We start from the raw sequence: 19,667 nt of genomic DNA on the forward strand, positions 1-19,667 counted from the left end.
TCAGGAAGCATATTGTTAGGGGATCAGCTGCCTTGTCTCCTCATGTATGCCTTGTGTACACAGGAAAAAGGAGAAACTTGCCCTTTTTCCATTGAAACTGGTTGAAAAGTTCATCATCTCGTCCTTGTGTATGGTTTGGCTTTCAGCGTGGTTCCAGGGTGTTGGGGTCCGTTTCTGTCCGGCATGATGAGAACCCCAGTGAGGATATTATTTATCTTTCTCGTTCAACTTCTGGTTGCAGATCTCCTGAAGTCTCAGCCCCATTCAGGACCCCAAGCCATCTGCACTCAGAGCACACTGTTTTTCTGACTGAGACCAATCCCATCATACCTTCCCATCGTTATGGATGACATCCTAGAAGAAGGGGCCAATGATCCCTCACTCCTAAGGCTGTGATGTGAACTATAAAAAGCAAGTAACAAATGGACCCTTCTCAGGGCCTTACGGGGGTGTCTTTGTAACCTCCCTGTCACCACTACCACCTCTTCTAAGACGAAATGCCTTCAATCTTAGAGAAACTATTCCCTCCACTTCCTCTTTGCTTACTCCCACGTCAGAGGGAGCAGTGTTCCATCCTCCTCTGCCTCTCCTGTGACCTCCATCCGTTGTTTCTCCACCTTCACTTGATTCTCCTTAAGTCTCTTTCAACCCCCTATCTTCTTTTCAGCCTTCGGGGACTCTCTTCCTCAGGGTGTTTCTCCCCCTTCATCTGCCTGCATCTTTCTCTCACCCTCCCCTCATGTTTCTTCAGAGAGCAGGCTGCCCCTGCTTCCTCTTCTTTATTCCACCGGACTGTTGTCTAAAGTGGGTGGGGGGTGGGGAGAGCCAGTGTCGGGGGAGCTGAACCCTTAACCTCTGGGATCTGGTGCTGGGTCCTGGGAGTGTTGTACTTGAGGTGAATTGTAGGTCACCCTGGTGGTGTCAGAGAATTCCTTGGTGGTGTGGGGAAGTCCACCCCCATCTCTCCCCACCCCACACACACACACAGATTGGTGACCAGAATGGTTAGAGACAAAGTAAGCCTGGAAAGACCATTCTTAACGGAATAGATCATAGAAGAAAAATCAAAATGGTCTTGACAAGTGGAATACTGAACCCAGAGAAATAAACCTGGGCACACAGCCCTATTACAAGATTACAATTTCAGCTGGACCACAGGAGCCTTGCATCTTGAGTTATAGTTGTGCTCAGACTTGGGAATTGCCATCTTCCCACCAAAACCCTTCTCATGGAAGTTTCTCGGGCTGTGTGGTGGCAAAGGGCCCACTCTGCTTGCCCCTTGGCTTCTTCCTTGCTCCTCCTGTACTATTCAACTCTGTCTGACACTGTTAGCTTGATGCCCTTCATGGGACCTTTTTCTCATCCCATCGTCCCACTTTGGCCTTATTCCCTGGCTTTTCTGATTTTTTCCTTCTTGGGCTCTTTGACCTCCCTTTCAAGTGTTTCCTTAACCTTTATATTTAAAAGTCAGTGTTCCTTAAAATTCAAATCTCAGTGTTGCTGGACTTTCTAATCTCCCCCTAGTCATTTGTTTGCTGTTCATTTAAAGTATGTTCTTTGAAGACCTACAGTTGAGGACTGTTCTAGGAGCCGGTGATACAACAGAAGACAAAGAGACAAAAATGTCTGTCCATAAAGGGCTTATATTCTAAGGGAAGAGAGGCAATAAATGGATGAGTGAACAGCTAGATCAGTGGTGGATTGTGGTTAAAGTCACAGTGAACAACCAAGGTTAAGAGACTGAGCCTGTCAGGGCTCCTCTTTGAGGCAAGAGAGTCAGGGAGAGTCCCCTGTGAAGGTACATTTGAGCACAGATGGACTTTGTGCATTCCCAAGGGTCCCTCTAGACCACAGCCTCCTAGATACTCGTCTCTGGGAGCCCCCAGTCCACCAAAGCCACGTTCCCGATTGCCTCCTGGACAGCTTCCGCAGGCCATCTGGGGACCCCTGAAACCACAGACTGAGCTCTCATACCAAACCTCTGCCTCCTCCTCCGTTTCCCCATTTGGTTCACAGCACTGCCAGCTCTTCACTCCCCCAAGCTAGAGACTCCAGACTTCCCTTCCCACCTTCTCCTTTTCTACTCCCCTGATCCAATCAGGCGTCATCAGGGTCCTTGCCTTCCTCCTCATGCCCTCATTCACACGCCCCTTCTCTCACCTGTACTCCCTCAGGATACTCCAAATGAGTTTGGCAGCCTCTAGGTTTGCCCTGTGCCATGCTGTCTTTCCCATTACCAACAGGACGACCTTCGGAATTCATGAGTTAGATCTGCTCTCAAGCCTTCCATCTCTACCTACCCACTGCCTCCAGGATTAGCAGGTGTTCAACCTCCCTGGATCCCACTCTGCTGGTTCAGCTGCCTCATTTCCCTCCCCACTCCCACACCCTATGCTCTGGCCCCTCTGTCAAGCAAATCATCTACCCAACACTTTGAAAATACCCTTTCTCCTTTTGTATGCTTTTCAGAATTTCCTGGACTGATCTATCCCTGCCTCCGCCCCACCCCCTGCTTCCCTGCTCTTAGTCTTTTGCTCACCTACCTTGCAGGCTGGGAATCCCTGGTGGCTCATATGGTAAAGAATCCGCCTGCAATATAGGAGACCCAGGTTTGATCCCTTGGTCAGGATGATACCCTGGAGGAGGGCATGGTAACCCACTCCAGTAGTCTTGCCTGGAGAATCCCATGGACAGAGGAGCCTGGCAGGCTACAGTCCATGGGGTCGCAGAGTCGGACACGACTGAGCAACTAACACAACAACTCTGTAGGTTTTTAACCTTAGTGCAGTAGCCACCTCTGTTCTGTGAAGCTTTTCCCCATTCTCTTCCCCCACCTTGCCCTCCTCTCCTTTGTTGGGATACCATAGTGCTTGTATCAGATTGGACTCCCCTGGTTTAGAAGGGTTCTCTGAATTCCATTAGCCTACATTGTACCTGGTTGAACCATAAGAAACTCCTGTTCTTTTAGTCAATATCAGAAAGCTTGTATGGTTCAATCTACTGTATCCAGTTTATGTCAATACTTGTTATTCCTGTTTGGGCTTTGCTTTCAGAAATATTCATACCTTCCACCAGAATGCTTTAAAACGTGGGGCTCAGAATAATTTTCAGCTCTCGGAGATATTTTGCATCCTGTTCATTCTACATAGTCCATTTTTCTGGCCAAAAATGGATGTGAACTTCAGAAAAGTTCTCAGTGTATACTCCGCTTTCTTTCTGGCTATGAACAACTTTCCTGTCATGTTTCTTCTGATTCACAAAATTCTTCTGGTTTGTCACAAACACCAGTGAGGATTTGAGGATGCTTAGAAAGTGATGCGATGGTAACTTCTAGAATTGTCATACTCATTTTCTCATGAAAAGAAAATGACAAAGTTGTGAATAAGGCAAAAGCAACGCATAGTCTATTTATAGTTTTTCAAGGTGAAAAAGAGATCAGACTGTCAACTGGAGAATTTGTAAATATTTTGTCCAATGGTTATGATTTCCGTGACTCTGATACAGAACTAGAGTGGCCCCTAAATTTAGAATGTCTTTTATATTCTGCCTGCCCACTTCCACCAACATTTTAAAATGCTCTTCTTAAGTAATAACCCCCCCCAAATTATTCTGCCATTTCTATAATTGAATGATTTTGCTTTTGATTGAGTGATTGCACTTTTTAAATAAAACCCAGTAATGTAGCTAATCACAGTTGTGCCCTTTTGTGCTGAATTGAATTTTGTTTGGGTATTAATTCTCTCTTGAACTGCTGAGGGAGAACAAGCCTGTCATGAAAGAACATTCGGCATCTTCCCCTCTGAATACACCTAAGCCATTTTTGAAAAATGTTTGCAGACCATCCTATGTGGACACATCATCACGTTTTCCTTTGTGGGTTAGTTACATCACATCCGTGTTTCTTTTTGCAAGTCTGAAATCTTAGGCTGCCATGCTTCTCAATCTTTCCACCATGAGACAGTAAAGTTGTCTGGGGCCGGAATTCAAGGGACTGGCTAGTTGACTGTGGGCATGGTCTCCTAAGACAAGGCTGAAAGTGGAAAATGAGATGTACAAAATGAAAAATGTTGAAACAAGCTAAACTGGTTTTTAAAATCTTTTCTGGTTCAACCGGGACGGAGGCATTGAATGTAGAAGTCTTCAGGGATTATCTCACATGAATGCATTAAAAGCTCAGGTTGTTAGAAGATTTTGATTCAGGATCTTATACCTTTTTTTGTTCTCAACAAACAGAGCAACAGACCTTCAAAACTTGGGAGAGGACTTTTTAGGAGATGGTGGCCTCCTCCTTGTCTTTATGTCTGCTTCTGAGATGTGTTCACCCCTAAACAACTAGCAGACTGTCTGAATCAGGAAACCCATCACCCTGTACTTATTGGTGGTCATGAATGTATTTAACTCAAGTTTCTAGAATTTTTTTTTAATTGAGGTACAACTGACATACAATATTATGTTAATTTTAGGTATACAGCATATTGATTCAGTGTTTGCATACATGGCAAAATGCTCACCATGATATGTCTAGTTGCTGTCTGTCACCTTACAAAGTTAATACAATATTATTGACTGTATTTCCCATACTGTACATTACATCCCCACAAGTCACTCATTATTATAACTGAAAATGTTTATATCCTAATCTCCTTCACCCGTTTCTCCCTCCTTCCCAAACCCTCTCCCCTCTGGAAGCCACCAGTCTTGTCTCTGTGAGTCTGGATTTTGCTCATTTGGTTTGGTTTGTTTGTTGGATTCCACGTATAAGAGAAATCAGATGGTACAGTATCTGTCTTTCTCAGTCTGACTCACTTCACTTAGCGTCCATGGATGGACCTTGAGGGTGTTACACTGAATTTCTCTAAATCTTTTGAATAGGAGCAGTGAAGGTGAGCAGGTCAAACAAATGTTTAAAAATGGTGGAGAAATTAGTGATGTTTGGAACCATATAGCTTATAACTCTGATATATATGCTTAGATGGGTTGAGAACATTGGTTCAATAGTATCTGAGGATGCAAGGAGACTTGTGAGAGCAGTAGTCACAATCATTGTTTTTAAAATAGCCTTTCTGCTGAACAATTAGAACGTTCTTGAAAACAGCCTTTTGACTCCAAATGTGGGATTCTAAGGACTAAGGCTCCATACAGAAATAACCAGATCAAGAAGAAAAACCACTCTAGTTTGATTTTTTAACCAAGGAGTCAGCAAACTGTCAGCTAGATATACTTGTAGCATATTATGTTCCTTTTAAAATAAAGATGGATACTTTTTTATGAAATAGGTTTCAGCTGAAGGTTCTTACTATCTCATATGTTAGCTATAGATAAGGAAAAGGGTTCTGGGGCTGAATTGCTATACTGCTGTTGTTAAATCGGTGTTTAGGCCCTCCTCCTCCTCCTGTCCTTTTTCTCCCCTCTTTGATATGTTCAGGTCAATCTAGCTAGCTTGCTAGAGGTTGTGTGAAAGACACATTTTAAAAAATTGGAAGTGTGGTTGATTTACAGTGTTGTTAATAGTTTCAGGTGTATAGGACAGAGATTCAGAAGATACTCATATATGCATATCTGTCCTTTTTCTGATTCCTTTCCATTGTAGATACTTACAAGATATTGAGTATAGTTCCATGTGCTAGCAAGTAAGGCCTTGTTGTTTATCTATTTCATACATGGTAGTGTGTATAATCTCAAACTCCTAATTTACCCCTTCCCTCCCCTTTTGCCTTTGGTAACATTAAGTTTGCTTTCTTCCGTCAGTCCATGGGTCTCCTTTTGTACATGGTAACTGGTATCATTTTTGTTTGATTTTTACATTCCACATATAAGTGATGTCATATGGCATTTTGTCTTTTTCTGGAAAAACACATATTAAAGGAAGAAAAAGAAAACGGAGACCCCGGGCAAATCTTTTACCTGGATCCTAGGGTCTAGGGTCAAGGGTAAAGGAAATAAAACAAACTGATGCTGTGTCCAGGGGTCCCAGGGGAAGGTGAGAGTTCCCTTGTGGGAAGAAATGAGGCTTTCTGCAGAAACACACAGGGGCCGGCGGAGCGCCGAGTCACGTGGTGGGAGGGGGCTCTCTTCTCTCTCACAGCCCCTGCTCTGATGTCACAAATCTATTCTTTCCTGGGAGAATTAATTAGCATTCGTCGGGTGCAGTTGGCGAGGAGGAAGGAGGGAGCTGGAGCGCGCGTGTAGGCAGGCGAGCCAGAGGCGCAGCGCGGTCTGTGGGGCGCGGGGGGTGCCCCGCCCCGGGAGCCGCATCGGGGACTTGGGCAGCGGCGAGCAGGGGTGGCGGTGTTATAACCGGGATCCTCCGTGACGTATGGCTGCCGGCCCCTTGGCAGCTGTCTTTCTGGACCAGTAGGCGGAGGGGGATTGACGCCGCCGGAGACTTTTGCATCTTGGAAGGGACTGTAATCTTCTGGAGTGAAGAACCGAAGCTCTCCATCACCCGGGTGTAAATAAGAGCCGGAGGGGAGAGCAAAAGAAAAGGAAGAGGAGGGGGAGACGTGGGTGTCGGGGGCGGGGGAGCGGGCAAAGCATTTTTGGTGGATGGTATGAAGCCAGCCATGGAAACTGCAGCGGAGGAGAATACTGAACAGAGCCGAGAAAGAAAAGGTACCCTGGGCTCTGAGAAGAGCCCGTGTAAAGCTTTTCACTGCGGGGGGAGTGGCTAGAAAGGGGCAGCTGGATTTGTGTCTCTGAAACTATCCGGATGGCCTGGTCTGGCTCTTAGGGTGGTTTTCTCCTAGAGGCTGGTGTTAAATGAATAGAGAGCAGCCTCTCTTGAGTGCATCACTCGTCCAAATCTTTCTCCCAAACGTGGTATTGCACGGAAGGAGGTCCACAATCTGTCACCTTGGGAAGCTGGGTTGGGGAAATTGTCTGTTTTAATTACTATAATGAGCCCTAACTGAGATCCTAGGCTCGGCAAGTTATATTCCGGGGACATGGAATGCATTGTCTGTTAGTAATGCAGAGGGGAAACGGGAGGGACACGCGTATCAAAATACGCTTTGGTTCTGCTGATGCTGTACTGATTTTGGACATGCTCTAATTTTTGTATTTAATACGATTTCTATTTCTGTGTATCAGACCCTAACTCTGATGTGTAATAACCATTTACAGTTGGAGCTTGAGAGAGAAAACATCAGCTCTGTGGGCTAGTACTGATGGAAGACGGTTGCGGGGTGGTGGTGGGGGGGGGGGTCGTGGGTGGGTGGGGAGGTTAGTCTTTCGCTGTTTCTGACTTGGAGATCTCCAACAGGAAAATCCACACAGGTCCTGTTCTTCAAAGGGCATCTGAGAACACATCCCAATCTTGACTTTTGCGAGAAGTCAGTGTTTTGCGGTAGGAAGATGGCAGAAAATAGAGGCTAACATTAATCTCTCTCTTCCTAGATAATGACTGGTTTAGGTTCACTACCTCACAGAATCAGCTCAGGCCCTGTGAGGTGAAGAGCATCTCACTGCATTGTAATTTACCTCCTTCACCCAAAGTTACTGTCCTAAAGGCACCAGAACACGTTCGGTACCTGCAGTGGCTCTTATAGCAAAAGCTCCCCATGCTAGGGTTGTTTCTCCTGACCCTGACATCCACTAATAGTCACTAAACAATAGTCAGTCTCCCGGATAGAGATACAGGTACATTTTACATAAGCCTATGTAGGTTGATCCGTCTGAAATTCCTGATAGTCAACCATTTTGCATCTGCAAAAACAGCAATTTCGAGAATTTCACTGTGCTAGCATGCTTGGGTAGAACAGTCCTTGAATAACATTCTCCCCTAAACTGAGCAATTTCACTTTTTAAATTAATTGCTTTTCAAAGTATGATAAAATATGCAGAGAACAAAATGTGCCTTTTGAACCATTCTTAGATGGATAATTCGGTGGAATTAAGTACATAGCATTTAGATTTCTGCAATTGATAGTTGAGCTTAATTGCTGCGGCAAACCTACTGCCCCCCCCAAACAACAGCAAAAGCCAGCCCCCATATCCCCCTGCCTTTTCTTATATGTATACATTTGTTCATTTATATGAATGACCAAATAGCAGTAAGAGAAGCTTGCGGGAATATTTGTAAAGCTAGGGAACTGAGATAAAAGTTGAAAGATTGATTTCCATGACAAATAGAGACAAAGCTTGGGAGATGTAATCACGCAATAACAGCATTGTTGTGAAGAAGCCAATCACAGTTGTAGCAATTTTCCGCCAAACAGATGCTTAGAACACACTTTGTATTAATATGCAGCTGAAAGCACTTTTGGTCTCCACAGAAGCAAGAACAGGGCATAAAACCAATGTAGAATCCTTACTACCTAACTCTGGTTCTCACCATTGTTTATCTTCTGGAGTGCTATTAATTCATATCCATTAAATATTTATTATTTAATACCAAAAATCTACAGCTGCTACTCCATCCCTGGCAGTCTGTATATGAAAACTCATTAGTGAGGGTTCCAGAGACAAAATTAGAAGCAAAAGATAATTTCTGGAGGAACTTTAAAAATTACCAAAATGGATAAACACTAGCTGTTGAGTAGTCCAGATGTACCAAGTTACTGCAAGACACGGTCACACGTATAGCTTATACTCGAGTAAGAACATGGGCCCGGGATTGGATTTTGAGCACAGCAACAGGGGTCGCGCTTGCCCTTAACCCACCAGGAGTGTTGATCTGGACGGCAGCCTGCCTGCTGAGCTTGGTTTAAATGAACAAGTTCATCTGCCAGCCAGGCAGGGTCAAAGCTTCCACGAGTGTGTCTTTGTAGTGTGCCCAGTTTGCTCTCCCATCGTAGTCCAAGGCACATACAGAGGCATAAAATGATAAACATGTTTGGACATGCTCGCCACTCCAGGATTCCTTCAGACTTAATTTTAAATTTATAAAATCAGTGTTCACTTAAATTAATATTTACAAGTTTGACACAGAGAATGCATTATATAATTCTTGAGCAGGTGGATCTGGGGGGATGGGGTGGTTTCCTTTAAGCCTGTCACCAAAGGATTTATTTTAGTAAATTGAATCCTCTACATTTTGTCACTTCCCACAGAGCGTTTTATGCACATGTATTTTTCCCCCTCTATTCTTCCTTTCCCAGTTGTTTTCATTGTCGGTGGTATGGGCGATACTTATCTGAATTTGGAGTATTATTGCCCAGTGGCTAAAACCCAGTAGCTTGTGGATTAATGGCTTTAGATAATTATTAATAATGTTTACTAAGAATACAAGTTATTATAAACTGATCTCAGCTTTTCCAGACAGTCTCACTTCTCAGAGTTTTAGCAGGACAAAGAAAGCTGTTTCTTTAAACTCAATCAGAATGACTTTGTTCCTGTTGTAAACAAAGATAATCCAAGTCCTTAAAAAAAAAAAAAAAGCGTATGTGTTTTGAAACAGTCTCCTAGCTTTTGTCATGGAACCCTACTGGATGCTTAAAATTCACAAGAAGTAATTTAGCCTTTATTCAGGAATTTTTACAGAAAGCAAGAGGTTTTCTCAGAAGGATGTAAACAAAAAAAGCCAAATTATTACCAATGACAGTTTTTAAATCTGAAGCATTAAATTAAATCAAAGTGTTGGGGATTCAGTAAGCAGATTCACTGAAATAGAATAAGTGGAGGAAATGAAGACAGAATAAAAGCAACTAGATCATGAGACTCGATAATAAAGAGATGAGAGTGAGGTTTCTATTTATTTCTGTGGAGTATTACTTGATGTCAATTCATTTGTGAAAAACCAATGCATCTAGACTCACTGGGAGGGTGTAATCTAGGGGCAGAAAAAACAATGGAATCACTTGCTGTATTGGATGGGAAAAAAACCCTAAGTATCTGTTAGGAAAATTATTTTTATTACATGTAGGAAATTGGAGTCTACTGAAGCAATTGTAGTCAGGCTAGTTAAGCTCCTGTGAATCATTGCTCAACTACATTTCAGAACTCCAGGTGTCAAATTAAATTTCTAAGCACATAAAAAGAAAAATGTAGAAAATCAGGAATAATGTGTAATTTAAAATGAATTGCAGGCCATAGTCAACATAAGAAATGAATGTGAATGGTTGATATAATTAGAAAATGAACACATCCATTTAAATCTTTTTAATCAAATAGGTATAATTTCTTAGGTTTTTATTTTTTTTTAAAAATTGAGTGAAAGATGTGCACTTCTGGCCAAAAAAAAATTTATTTGTATTGTTTTTGTTTAAGAAGGAAAGCACTTCTCTAGAATATCTGACCTGTAGGCTAAAAACCCAGAGGGACACATTTAGCACATTACACTCATCCTGGTGATCTGGGAGTTATTTGATGTTGAGATTTTTATTGACATTTTCTGACTTGATTACGTACATATGATACGGAGAAAGTTGTAGATGCAGTTTTTTCCTATAAGGATCTTCCAAGGAGGACATTTGAAGGGAGTGTATCTGGGGATGAGACTGTAGAGAAAAGCAGGGCCGGCCAGATGGTGCTGGACATATGTGGCAGGTATGATACAGCTTGCTTTTATTTTTTTTAGAAAATTTAAATGTGGAGAAGATCTCAGCAAGCCAGTTGGTACCTCTCTTCCTTTGATACGATCATTTCCTGTCAAAGATTTGGCCTTGCTCATTCATTAGACAAAGAATTTGGACTCCTTTCTGGAGACGGAGATTTACCTTCCTTGGAAGTGAGCGGAAATCCTGAATTCCGATTGTAATGTTAAAAAACATCGTCTCTCCCTGTTATCTGGGAGTACATGCCAATGTAAACAGTCTTCATAACATGACTTATTAGCTTCGCTGTATCTGGGAACACATGACGTACCCAGCGTCCCCATGACATAAGTTTCCCCTCACTGGGGCTGGTGATAAATCGGCCTGTTCTGAGATACTCCCTTGCTTGTTTCTCCTTGAGACCCAGTGTCCATCCATGTGAGATGGTTGGCCAGGAATAAGGATGGCTGTGGGGTGGAGGAAGAAGGTGGCTTTTAAGAGAGGGAAGCCAGACTCCCACCTTCACAAATGTACCTGGTTGTGCATTCTTTGGTTCATTTCTTTATTCATTTAATAATGCTCATCTCGGAAGCATCACCCTTCTTCTGCCCTGTCAGCTCATGTCATAGGAGCAGAAGGTGCCAACTCATCATAGGAACCATTCTGTAGAGTATAATCGTGCTTTTTACAGTACTCTTGCTGATTGGTGGCAGATTAAATCTCAGAGGATGATGTCCAAGAGGAGAATTTTGATCCTTGGCCAGCCCAGAGAAAGTATAATAGAGAAAATAAAATATTTTCCTATTTTGTAGACTCATTTGATGAATTGCATTAATTTTTTTTTTTTTTGTATTTCACGCCTGACTGACTGACTTTGAGATCAGGGATCAGTGCACTTGATCTGTAATGGGCCCGAGAGTAAATATTTAGGCCCAATGGGCCATGTAGTGTTGTAACTACTCAACGCTTCCAGGTAGTGTGAAACAGCCACAGATAGTGGATAAGCGCATAGGTGTGGCTGTGTTGCAGTAAAACTTCATTTGCAAAACCAGGTGGCCATCACTGGCTGACCCCTTCTATATCCTGTAGTGTTGTTATAGCGTCCTTTAATATTTTAAACTCTACTTGAGAATGGAGGATGACAGACATAGCTTTCAGAGACCTGGCCCACTGAGTATGGTTTATTTATTTATTTTTATTTAGAAAGCTTAATCTTTGTTATTTAGTTGCTTCCAGTGATAATTTCCTAGATGGCAGAAAGCACACCAGCCTGCAGTTTAGTTATATAGCCTCATCCCTAAATCACAGCATCTGAGTCAATGGGGGGAAAGTGTCCACAGCATTATTTTTATTTTCTTTCGTCAACCCCCCCCCATCGTTTGTGTCGTGCCCATCTTTGGCGATGACCACTCAGTTCTCTGTCTCACCTCAGCCTCAACCATAAATAGTATGCAGTTGGCCAAGAAGTTCATTGGGATTTTTCGGTTCCCTCTTATGGAAAAACGCAATCAAACTTCTTGACCAAGACCATTTCCGAGATGTCATAGTATTCTGTGCTTCCTCGAGAATATCCAGAGGTCTCCTGCCCATGTCTCCCTCCTACTCTCTAAGGGGAGCATTTGCAGTCTTCCCACTGAAGAGCAGAAGCTGAAATCTTCCTGCATCTGAACGTTTTCCCCACTTCTTGGCAGTTGGCAGTCCAGAAAGGATGCCATTTTAAAACACTCCCCAAGCTGAGGTGTCCCCTCATGATCACGTGACTCCCTTTTAGATTTTGGGCCCCTGTTTTTTTAAACAAAACATATCCTATGTTCTTTAAAATTTTATAATTTGATGCTTACTGTCTTTAAGTTTGGCTCAGAGATACAAAATAGAGGGTTTTCTTTCCCTCCATATGGAAAGATGAATTGTTGTCCAGAGGCCTTGTCACGCACTTACTGACCCTGTCTCCACACCTACAGGAGGAGGAAGAATGCTGAACTGAGTGTCTTGGGCGTAGCCACCAGGCTTTACTCAGAAAACACGTTAGTGTTGGGCAGTGCATGGTTTTTCACTGTCATTGCCAAGTAGCTTGTGCCCATATGAGAGGATGAGGGCAGAGAAGGGATGGGCTGTTGACAGACATTTCCTGAATTGCCTACCCTGCCTTGGGTGAGGTTAGTGTGGTTGGGGGTCGGGGTAAGGGTGGGGACCTGGAGACCCGTTGCTTGATCCACAAGGTCCCAGGATATTCTCTTGCATGCAGCCAACTATTTATCTGGCAGACATAGATTGGGCACCTGCTGTGTATTGGACTTGGAGAGAGAAATTTTTTGAAAGGAGGGTGAAAACTTTTCAGATAGAAGTGATCGAGCTACAGAGGGCTTATAGCCACTTTAACCAGGAGTATGACTTGGTCTCCTGGTTCTTTCCATTGGCCCCAGTGGGTTGCCCTGCTTTTGGAGAATATAGCACAACCCACGGTGTGAGAGAAACTCCCCTGAAGAGTAAACCAAAACTCTAAATGCAGGAAAAGCTGAGAGTTCAGAACTTTTAAGAAATAGCATCAGGAGCTTGGGATCTGAAACACGTCTTGATGCACAGAAGCACAGTTTACCTCCAGACAGACCTCAGTAAAAGAGTAGAGACAGTGACAGCACAGGCCACAGTTGGATAACCTGCCCTCTGGAGTCATATCACCCACATTTACGCACAGGCTCCTCCCCTCCAGCTGTGTGGTCATGGGCAAATGACTTAACTCTCAGTTGCCCCTAGGTTCTTCATTTGTAAAGCTAGAGTAATAAGAGTACCTCCTTCATAGGATGGTTGTGACAAATACCTTGATCTCAAATGATTGAGGTCATGGTAACAGTGAGACTGTTTTTAATCTTATGTACTGGCATATCCCAAATGTTCTAAGCTGTGATTGCTTAGGAAGGTATCTGATTTAAACCTAATGCATGTGTAGAGGCCATCTAAAATTCACAGCTAAGGCAGATCCATCTCCTCTGACCCTAAACAGGGTCCTGAAATAAATTGCTTGAGGAAATCAGATCCCTGTGATTCCAGGTGGGAAACTTTGAAGTGTGTCCAATATTCTATTGGAGATCAAAGAAGCCCAACTAAAGAAATTGTGGACTGACTGGCATAACAACCATGGACTGAGCAAAAATTCTTTTTGGAAGGACTGTCTTGAAACTTAGGACTCAAACTTTGGAAAGACTAAAGTGATTGGCAGAATCAGAACATGTGACATTCCTTAAAAATGTATTGACTTAAATAGTTTTGCCTGTGTTACACATAGTTTTTTAAAAAAAAAACTTTAACACTTTGCATTAAAAAAAACTTCCTGAGGGAACAGGTGTAACATGCTTTGTGTGGTGCCCAGCACATTGTAGCACACATCTCCATTTAACAACAGAACCAGCGGCAGTAAAAATACTTTCATTGTGCAGTTCTGATCTTGTCCTCACATCCTTTTCCCCCCTCTCAAATGCCTTTAACTCTCTTTAATGTCTCTAAAAAACATTACTTTATCATGAAACCAAAGAGATTTGCCCTAAAACACCACCTAGAACCGTAGGTCTTCACTTCCCAAGTGGAAATACCACGAGAGTTTTCAGAGACTGTGGAGAGCAGAGTCAGGTTTCATAATGGCTGGGGAGGTGTTCAGTGGATCTGCTTGGGGCATTTGCTCTTTTACCTTACCATGTGATGGTTTGCCTAGTCCTTATCCTCAGTGGTCTAAGATGCCCGATGGGGCATTATAATGTGCTCTTCTGATGGAATAATTCCCCCACATCAATGTCAGCACCATTTGTTTAATCCTTAAATATTTGTGGCACCCCGGAAGCCATAACCCATCATTAGGTTTGATAGGATTCTCAGCTAGAAACTGGCCACAGCGACCTTATGGTCTCTTGGGATTTCAGGGTTGTAATTCAGCTAACAGTTACCAGCATCTGATTCTGTGTCAGGCAAGTTGGTAGATAGTTTTCTGTCCGGTTCCCTAAGAAGTATGAGATATAGTCAGATTACTAGTTGGGACCTACTTGAGTCCCCAGGAGGCCACTTGTCACCTTGTGTGTGAGGAAGCCCTGCTTCAAGCCCAATGCCCACAGCCCTTTCTCTGTCAAGACACTGGGAGATAATTGGAACAAGATTGAATGTGGAAAATTCTAGACTCTGATGTCCTGAGCTTAGATAAGATGAGATGACAGAATACTGCCGATGTCATTGGGAAAACAGGAGTGTCACCTAAGATTCAGCAGACCATGGGGTTATTGGCTGGAACTAGCTACCATTAGAGCAAGCCTGGGTTCACCTTCACTTATGTAGCTACAATGATGATTGTGCTCTGTGGGTCTGAAAGGGAACTGAACAGAAAGAAAAAATACAATGGTGAGAAGCCAGCTTTTCCTTATCAACAGTATCTGCCCAAAATGAGCATTTGGAGGGGTAAGGAGGATTGGGAGGAGATGGAGAAAATAGAGAAGGAAAATATTGGTGATTTTTTTTTTTGTCAACTTAAATTCAAAAATGGAGGAGGAGATGCTAACGTTCTCAGCATATCATGCCGAGTTGATAAGATGGTACTGCAAGGTTGCAGTTCAATAGCGTTTTTTGTGTATTCGTCGTTTCCTTTAATTATATGGTAAAAGAATACATTAAAATGCTGATGTAGAATCTTTGCTGGAGATAGAGACACTGACTCTTTGCCACCTGAAATTGGCAGTGAACAGCAGAGCTGAAATGGAAATTGGCAGGTACCACTGGATGTACCCAGGCTCAAAGAACCACCAGTACCGTCCCGTGCCAACCCTGGGGGACAGGGCTAACCCCTTGAGCAGTCCAGGTAAATACAGCCTCGGGGTGCATTCGCATAGCAACTCAACTGTTATCTTTAATATGATTTGTGATAGCTCTTTTGGTTTGGTGCTGTTTTCTGTTTTGCTTGATGCATTCATTTGTTCACAGGGGCTGGGGTGGAAGTGGCCCTTTAAACATTGTTTTCATCATCTTTCTTTTTCTCTCTTCCTCTCCATTCCACCCCATCTTTCCCCTCTTTCTTCTCCCTCCTCCCTATTTTCTCCCCCTCACCTCTTCTTCTCAAAGGGAGCAAGGTGCAATGAGATGTGCCTTGGAATTAAGCACGAAATGTCTAATATTTGAACCACCAGTGGGGTGGGGCAGTCATATGTGCCCATCATGGGACCAAGAACTGAACTGGGACATTTGAGGAGCCTGGGCTCTGAGAGTGCTGTCAGTGGCCCCAAACATCTCTCTGGCCACATGGCTCTTCAGCTCTCTGATTTATTAACATCAGTCTGTTACCTTTGAGAAGGAAAACTCAAAGCCCATGAAATGAGGATCATATACTTGGGTACTTGACCCCATCAAGTAGGTCCATGGGGTCCGATCTCTAGTCTCCTTGCTCAGAGGAACACTGGCCTCTCAAAACATCTAAGTGCTGGGTCTGAGTAAACTGTGCATCAGCCCGTCTGGGGACCTGGAAGGGGAGAAACCTGAGCGATATGCACACCCACTCTCCACATCCCTGAAGTCCACACAGAGCTAAGATTCAGTGGTTTTAAATTACTTAAAATGGGAATACAAAGGGATGGTGGTGGGTCAGAGAAACACGCCAGGCTTCAAGTTATTGCTGGAATTCTGTGTGAACCCATAGCATTGTTCATCCGAAATGTCTTCTTACTTCTGCAAGAATAAATCAGAAATGACAGCATAGAACCGAAAAGTCTAGAAAGAGCAATCTAGAGGTACAATGTAAGACCTACACTGAGTTACAAAGTCATAGCACCTGTCATTCACTTAATAATTAAAACTTTTTTCCTTTAAAACCTGAATTGTGGCTTCAGGTTAATTAACATGAAATCTGTGTTTGGATTTAGTTCTATGCGTTGAGTGACATATTCCTTCACTCCATCTCTGGCCACTAGGCGCCAGCTCTGTGTGCCTGTGTAGTGCCGGCTCGAAGAGGTGAGCAAGAAATGCCACCAGACATTTGTTCTCTTGGAGCCTTTGAAGGATGGAAGGTTCTAGAAGCTTGATTTTTTAAAATTGCCATTAGGCGTGATGTATCCATACAGTGGAATACTGTGTGGCGGTGAGAAGGAATGAAGGACGCATACTGCAACACAGATGGGTCTCAGAAACAGGATGCTGAGTCAAAGATGACACATGAGAGCAAATACTGCAGGGTTCCACTGACATGAAATGGCAAATCCAGAGAGACAGAAAATAGCTGAGTGAGTGCCGGAGGCTGGGGGAGGCAGCGCTGGGGAGTGACTGCTGAGGGTACAAGGATCCTTTATGGAGTGATGGAGATGTTTTCAAATTAGATTGTGGTGATGGTTACACCACGCTGTAAATTGACTCAAAACCACACTGGTCCGTACACTTAAAAAGGTGAATTTTCTATGTAAACTTAGCTCAAAAGCCTCCCCCGCTCCCCGCCCTGAAAAGGAAAATATGTATAATTGAATGGCAGAGAGGGAAAGAGAACGGGCAGTACTTGTTAACATGACAAGAAGGTCTCCACATTATCTGTAACGGCTGGGCTAAATTCTTAATTTAGTTAAGAATTCAGAAGAGTTGGGGCTTTTGAAAAGTGATGTGGTGCACATACCGTATGCACTTGCCGTGTCCCCAGCAAGGTCCGGGTGCGCCCCTCAAGTCCAACACATGGATCTTTCTGGAGCACTGAACTTAGGTCAGGGACATCTGCGAACAGCATCTGGGCCATTCAAGGTCAGTTCTGGATATCAAGGGAATTCAGAGCAGAATGGGTTTCACTGCCAGATGAACTCCACTCCCACCCCACCCCCAAAAAGAAACCAACCTTAGTTTTCAGAGGTTCGAGAATTCTGGAGTGGTATGATGAGAAACTGTAGAACTCTAATAGTTAATCACATGGCTGGTGATGTTTCAGCTGAGAATTCCAGGATCAAGCAGGTTCTTGTCAGAGGGGGAGAAAGAAAACCCCCAGAGGGAGGGACTGAACCTAGCCATGGTGTCACCTTCCCAGTGGCCCAGAGATTTTGCTGTCTCCTCAGTCAGCGCAGTTGCCATTCTGTGCTTAGATCCCAAACCAGATGGTGTGAGGGAAAAAATAGACGATTCCATATGGCTCTTGTGTCTTTTATTTTCCCCGTTTGCAGAGTTCTCAGTTTCTTTCCAGTGGGGGACAGACAGTGGGAAGAGGTTTTGGTCCACGCCGACGGGGAGATCTTTACCAAAGGAAAATGCAGGCACTGTGGCAGAGACCTCCTCCCCCAAACTGCTTACTCCCCGTGAGGGACGTCAAGGTGCTCCCAGTTTCCTTTGCCTCAGTCGTTTCCCATCTTCCTTTTTGGGTGAAACTTCTCTGTGGAGTTACATTTTTAGCACTTGGATAGTGAATCCTTCACCATCTGTACTGCTTTCTTCTTTCTGAATTAACTTCTTTGACCAGGTGGCATCCACATCTTCTTTGGGCCTCCAGGAAATCAAGGGGCGGGTGGCCACAAGGGCCACCTCAGGTGACACTGCCTTGGGGACCTAGGCCTGAGGCAGTGGCACTTGGGAAATAAGGAGCCCTTTGGGCTTCAGTTGTGTTCGATGGAATATTGTGCTTAGCGTGTAGGGTGTGGTTCAGGCTACTGCAGTTGTCACAAGGGCTTCAGTCAGTGTCATCAGAGAGAATTCAGATCCTCTCTTCCACGTGCGGTCCATGGGCCAGCAGGATCAGCATCCCCTAGAAGCTTGTTACAAATGCAGAGTCTCAGGCCACCCCAAGGCCTGCTGAATCCGAGTCTGCATTTTCAGAACTTTCCAGATGATTGCTGGGCATAATGCAGTTCGAGAAGCACTAATTGAGAGCAAGGTCCAAAAGCAAGAAGGGAGAAGACAGAAGGAATTGAAGAGGTGGATTTACCCTCAAAAGTCTGAGAAATCACTGTGTTTTCCATTGTCCTTTCTGTCCCTCTTTATGGGGAGGCAGGTGTAAGAATTGCCAGTCATTAATGCACTGAGTCCTGGTTAGTTTGAAAGGCCGGTGACCTTGGATTCTCTTAGCCACTTGTCTGAAAATGTGCCTCCTCTTATTTCTTTGTTTAAAATTGTGGTGAATGAGAATGGGGGGTGGGGCAGTGAAAATGGGTCCAGCTTGTCTCTTTCTGGAGAAAGCGAGGAGAAAGCAGTTGATAGGAGTTGGGAGAAGTTCTCAAATGCTCCTCATCATCTTCTTGAATATAATACAGTGACATGTAAGATGCTGTCACCTAATACAGCTGTAAGCTAAAAGACCAAGAATGACTATTCAGACACTGGTAAATCTGTGTAGTTCCGCATTCAGTCTACCAGGTAAGGAGTACAAAAACCACTCCCTTCAGCAGTTGCCAGTTCCCCTCCTGTTGTTGTCATGGATGAGTCACTAAGTCATGTCCAAGTCTTTTGCGACCCTATGAACTGTAGCCCTCCAGGCTCCTCTGTCCATGGGATTTCCCAGGCAAGAATACTGGAGTGGGTTGCCATGCCCTCCTTCAGGGCATCTTCCAGACCCAGGGATCGAACCCACATCTCCTGCATTGGCAGGCCGGTTCTTTACCACTGAGCCAGCAGGGAAGCCCTTTCTGGCCAGCTCACAAATCCTAATGGCTCTAATGCTTGGACTCAGATGTTTTAGATAATTCCAGAAGTCCAAAGAGATCACCCTCTCACATACGGATTAGAACTAAAGGTGTGGGGAGAGCATGAGGAATGTTGGTATTTGGCCGAGTGTTGAGCAGGAAGCCCCCGTGTTGGGATTTCCATGGCCAAGATTCCCGGGCAGCCATGGAAATCCCAACACAATGGAAATCCCAACACAGGGGCTTCCTGCTCAACACTCGGCCAAATACTAACATTCCTGCTTGCTCAGTACTGTGCATCAGGTCCCACTGTGGGCTCCTCCTATCTGCCCAGGTGGGACCTGAGAAGGCAGGCCCCTTGAGATCCCTAGCCTTTCTCCCTCTGGCCCCCTAGCCTGGGACTTCTCTGCCATGGATCCACTCTATAGAGTGACACCTGAGATATGAGAGTCCTGGGAAATGCTATTGGATTTGGTGTTACACTGTCTTGTCACACTGTCCTAACCTATAGTTGTAAGGCAACTATGTTTGAGGCCTTTTCTGAAAACACTTGAACTGTATTTCAAGGTGGGGAGCCTGTAATCTCTCT

General features: G+C 44.1%; 1 protein-coding gene across 6 annotated transcripts in view; it reads left to right on the forward strand.

The window, feature by feature from the left end:
* GPM6B (glycoprotein M6B) overlaps positions 1-19,667 on the forward strand; it is a 161,029-nt gene that overhangs the window by 108,265 nt on the left and 33,097 nt on the right. Inside the window, exons 1-2 of one of the 6 annotated variants that reach the window (XM_061408154.1) lie at positions 6,148-6,612; positions 15,187-15,306. The exons of 2 other annotated variants lie outside the window; for them this stretch is intronic. In XM_061408154.1, coding sequence (XP_061264138.1) covers positions 6,552-6,612; positions 15,187-15,306 — 181 coding nt within the window. In that variant the 5' untranslated portion in view covers positions 6,148-6,551. Of the gene's footprint in view, positions 1-6,147; positions 6,613-15,186; positions 15,307-19,667 lie in introns of those variants that run through there. 3 more of the 6 variants (XM_061408153.1, XM_061408155.1, XM_061408158.1) reach the window with 3 other exon arrangements.

Source organism: Bos javanicus, chromosome X (genome assembly GCF_032452875.1).
Source record: "Bos javanicus breed banteng chromosome X, ARS-OSU_banteng_1.0, whole genome shotgun sequence".
In the NCBI taxonomy this organism is placed as follows: Eukaryota; Metazoa; Chordata; class Mammalia; order Artiodactyla; family Bovidae; genus Bos; species Bos javanicus.